The following is a 4180-nucleotide window of genomic DNA, read 5'->3' as shown; positions in this document are numbered from 1 at the left end:
AATCACTCATAACGTCAAAATTTATGTTTTTAACTTTAAAACCGCTATAAAATAAAAACGGTCGGTTTTACAAAAAAATTTATAGGTACATATCTTATAGAACTTTTTAAGCTCTACAATTTTTGTATTTACAAAAAATTTGAAAAAACCACTGATAACCACAAAATTTGCGCTTTTAATTTTCAAATTGCTATGACAGATGACCAGTAAAAGAAAATTGTAGTTGACAGCTGTCAAACTTGTCACTGCCAACCAGTTTTAAAATTAATTCACGACAAGGCGCATAAAATCATTTACTGATAACCATAAGTCTACATAACTGATACATAACCTAACTGATACCTGTCACTTGTCACTCCCATGCATCAAATTTTTAATTAGATCACCGTTAACGGTCTAAGTAAGATACTTCGCGCTAAATTAAACAAACTCCTTAGAAAAATTGAGCCACTACAAGAAGCCATTTTACGACTCGAAGTATATAGTGGAAAACTGGATGAGTTGGCAACCCTGCAACCTTGTCAATTTATTGACACATGACAGCTCCCCCTCTCTAAACCTTAAACGTCAACGCGTTGACATTGACATTGACGCTTGGCCCGCCATTTTTCCCGTACTCCGTCGGCGTTCTTTTACCGTCAACGTCTTCGACCCACGCCGGCATATCCCACCGGAATAAAACAAAATCCGCGTTCATCCGTTCGATAAAATGGCAGACGAGTATTTTTTCGGTACGTTTTCGTTAAAATGGCGGCCCGGTGCCCGTTTACCGTTGGTATTTTTCACGGTTCAAAAATATCCGGGTGTTTATCCAAGCCGGCACTTAACCGCCATTATTATTATGATGATGATGATGATGTTTAACATCATCATCATCATCATTGTAGTTTAATACATACGTGTTTTTTTAGCTTTGACTTTAAAGGGCAAAAGCGCCAACGAGGTATGGGACCCGGAAGCGAAGGGCGCGGGGGCCGAGGACTACCAGGGCGGCCACAAACTCATCATTAAACAGGCCCTCCTCGGACCCGACGCCACCGAAGGTAAGTCCACTTAAAAAAACCGTCAAAAGGGCATTTTAGTGTTTCGTTCGGTAGCAGTGAGTGTTTTAATTCAATGTTCCAAGTTGGGAGGCCCTTGAAGCCACATTCTTAAGTCGATCATTTATAAATTAGAAGTGTTTGAAGCCAAAGTGTCTGATCTAGCTCCAACCTAGAAAGTTTTTTCAACATAAACAGTGCTCAATAATAATCAATATAAATAAATAATAATTGTCAAGACAATAATTGGCAATTGGCCCTTAGGCGAAGTGAATGTAATTCAAGTGGAGGCGATGACCTGGAAAGACTCTGTAAAGATCCCGGTGGCGACCCTTAAGGCGGGCAGTGCCAACAACCAGGTGCTACTGGATCTTTCTTTCCCCGATCCCCCGGTGACCTTCACCCTGATTCAAGGTAACGGGCCCGTTCACATCATCGGTCACCACTTAATCGGGGGACCCATCGAGGAGTTTGACGAAATGGACGAGATGGAGGAAGAAATGATCGAGGACGATGAGGGTGATGTCGAAGGGGTGAGTGCTGCTGCTTTTTTGAGTCTGAATTGGATAAATTGGGGGGGCAACAATTGTCAGTTTCTAGGCGGAATCTCCCTGCAGCAAAAGTTGGGCGAGAAGCTCGGAGATTTTATCGCTAAGAAACTGGCAAGTAATTTAATCGTTTATGTTTTGCTTGTAGTTGCATGTTAAAGAGTGTCTTTGGTTGTGGTTTTTATTGTGTCGGTTTTGGGGTTGCAGGAAGAAGAGGAGGATGACGAAGAGCCCAAATCGAAAAAAGCCAAGACCAACAACGTAAAAGGGAAGTCGCCGGTGAAGAATAACGCAAAGGCCAAAAAGTAAAAGATTCCGGGATTTTAATAATAATTAAAAAAAAAAACAGTTTTCTTCTTTTTTATATTAATTGTGTATTATCCTTAAGTCTAGAGTTAACTTGATTTAAGTAATTTGCTGCTGATGCTGCTGAAGATGATGTTCCGTGTTTAGGTTTAGGTTTTATCACTATTAGACTTATAAATTAATAATTATTTGTCCTCGGTTGGTTCTGTCTCGGTTTACTCCCTCTTCCCTCATTTTCTTTTTTTGTAATTACGTGACACACACATGAATTTGTAAATATACAATATCATTATTAAAATATAAGTTTTTTCGTAATTGTATTTTGTTTTATTTCAAAGGTAAACGAACCCTTTCTTTTAAGGGTGTAAATAGGACCAATGGATGACGCTGTTATATGACAATTACAACTGTCAAATTTCTCTCACTTGTGGCGCCATCTCAATTTATTTGTGTTAAGTATTGGCTGTTACCGTACAGGTTCCTGTTCAGTTGTGTATTTTGGCTGCTTCACTACAGATGGCATTAATCAGAAACCTGTAATAGAAATATATACTTTTTAAATACTTTCAATGTTTTTCAACAGATGGCGCTTTAAGAAAAGTATGGAATTATCAAAAGTTTTACAGTTTCCTTTAATGGAAATTTATTTTTCAAAACAATACTTTTATTGCGTAACGACAGATGGGGCCACAAAAACTCTAAAGAATCCCAAACTGATTTGCAGTTTCCTGTAATTTAATTATTCCACTGTCATACTACAGAGGGCGTCACAAGAGAATTACGGAATTCTGTAAATGTTCTTATAAGGTTTTACAGTTTCCTGTAATTATATTATTATCTATTTAAAATAGTTCTACTGCCTAACGCAGATTTATTAAGCTCTGCAGATTCCTGTAATTTAATATATATTTTTTTTAAATTGTTTCACTGCTATATTACAAATGACACTGCAAAAAAGACATAAAAAATGCAAGAGAGTCCACTGCCATGCTACAGATGGCGCTACAAAAAATTGAAATATTCTCATGAAGCCTTACAGTTTCCTGTAATTTAATTAAAATTTCTTTATTGCCGTACTACAGATGGCACTACAATAATATTGTGGAAATCTGGTAAAATACTAAAAATGTTTTACTCTTTCTTATAAAGAACATTAATTTACAGTTTCCTGTGATTTAATTATTATTTGTTTAATGTTTCCACTGATATACTACAGATGGCGCCGCAAGAAAAACAGAAACTTGGAAAAGATCCGATACTTTTTTACAGTTTCCTGTAATTGAAACTATTTTTTTTTTACAATTTCAGTGCTCAACAACAGATGGCACTACAAGAAATGGACGTTCATAATAAATAAAATATCATTTGCAGGAAAACTTTCGAAAAATGGTTGCTACACCGCACTCTCGAAATTCCTCACTCCTAGCTCTACCCAAACCTCAAAAATAAATTCAAATTTCCCGCTGCTAAAATGTGTTTTATTTAATTATTCGTGAGGCGTGTGAGTGGCGCCACCTGAACCGTCAAAATCAGTGCAAACTAAATTGAAATGACTAGTTAATTATCGGAGAATCTGCTCATCATGGTGACGTAAGAGTAGGCGGCTTTCACGCTCTAAAAAGGAGGCTTTTTCATTTTTTTGACATTTTTTTTGGAAAATTTTTACCGTTAAAGCGACTCCGAGGCTCATGGGTAAAAACGGTCCGATCCATATAACCAACGGTTTCTGGGATCTAATCATCACGATCAAAATACTACGTCCGACCCTCTTGGAGTGTCGGTACCAATTACTCTCGTAGAGGGCGTCCGATAGGTTTAGGCTCTGAAATTGTTTTTTTTTTTTAAATTAATTTGAATTTCGCGCCATTTTAATGAACCGAAACCTGCAGTTGTATTTCGTTGGCGTGCCAGGCCAAGAAGAACAGTTCGATCACCAAGATGATCAAAAAATCGAGATAAAAGATGGTGAACAGGATCGAGGTTTCTAGCTAAAATGTACTAGAATTAAATCAGTACAAATGCCATTAAAAAAACTACAATTTTACCGATTTCGGGATTTGGTACATCAGATTGGCCAAACTAAGCGAATTTAGTAAGTATTCCTGGAGCATAACGCTTCTTACGGCATTATTTAAATCATCTACAAACCTGTTCAAGAAAGTTATTATTAAAATCGTTTTTTTTTTCACGGGACATCCGATATATTATGATACCAATCGATAAGTATTTAAATTCCTAATAAAAGTTGTTTCTTACTGCATGTCTCTAAAATGAATAGTAAAGAAG

The 4180-nt window shown here is 36.9% G+C and overlaps 1 protein-coding gene across 2 annotated transcripts; it reads left to right on the top strand.

Moving 5' to 3' along the window:
- The first annotated feature begins 563 nt into the window (after positions 1-563).
- Positions 564-2210, top strand: LOC126746389 (nucleoplasmin-like protein). 2 transcript variants are annotated; one of them, XM_050454625.1, is made up of 4 exons: positions 564-731; positions 912-1043; positions 1305-1573; positions 1796-2210. In XM_050454625.1, the coding sequence occupies exons 1-4, from the start codon at positions 710-712 to the stop codon at positions 1895-1897; spliced, it is 525 nt and encodes a 174-aa protein (XP_050310582.1). In that variant the 5' UTR covers positions 564-709; the 3' UTR covers positions 1898-2210. The 2 variants fall into 2 exon arrangements, with proteins under 2 accessions (XP_050310582.1, XP_050310581.1); XM_050454624.1 differs by lacking the exon at positions 1796-2210 and adding an exon at positions 1634-1784.
- Positions 2211-4180: the final 1970 nt, after the last annotated feature.

This window comes from Anthonomus grandis, chromosome 17 (assembly GCF_022605725.1).
Source record: "Anthonomus grandis grandis chromosome 17, icAntGran1.3, whole genome shotgun sequence".
Lineage (NCBI taxonomy): Eukaryota > Metazoa > Arthropoda > Insecta > Coleoptera > Curculionidae > Anthonomus > Anthonomus grandis.
This window is presented reverse-complemented; position numbering and strand designations above follow the sequence as displayed.

Excerpts from the sequence above, each read along its gene's own strand:
- LOC126746389 (XM_050454624.1), top strand. The coding sequence starts at position 710 with ATGGCAGACGAGTATTTTTTCG. Across the intron at positions 732-911 it reads GGCAGACGAGTATTTTTTCG|CTTTGACTTTAAAGGGCAAA; the intron begins GTACGTTTTCGT and ends GTGTTTTTTTAG. Across the intron at positions 1,574-1,633 it reads ATGAGGGTGATGTCGAAGGG|TTTCTAGGCGGAATCTCCCT; the intron begins GTGAGTGCTGCT and ends AACAATTGTCAG.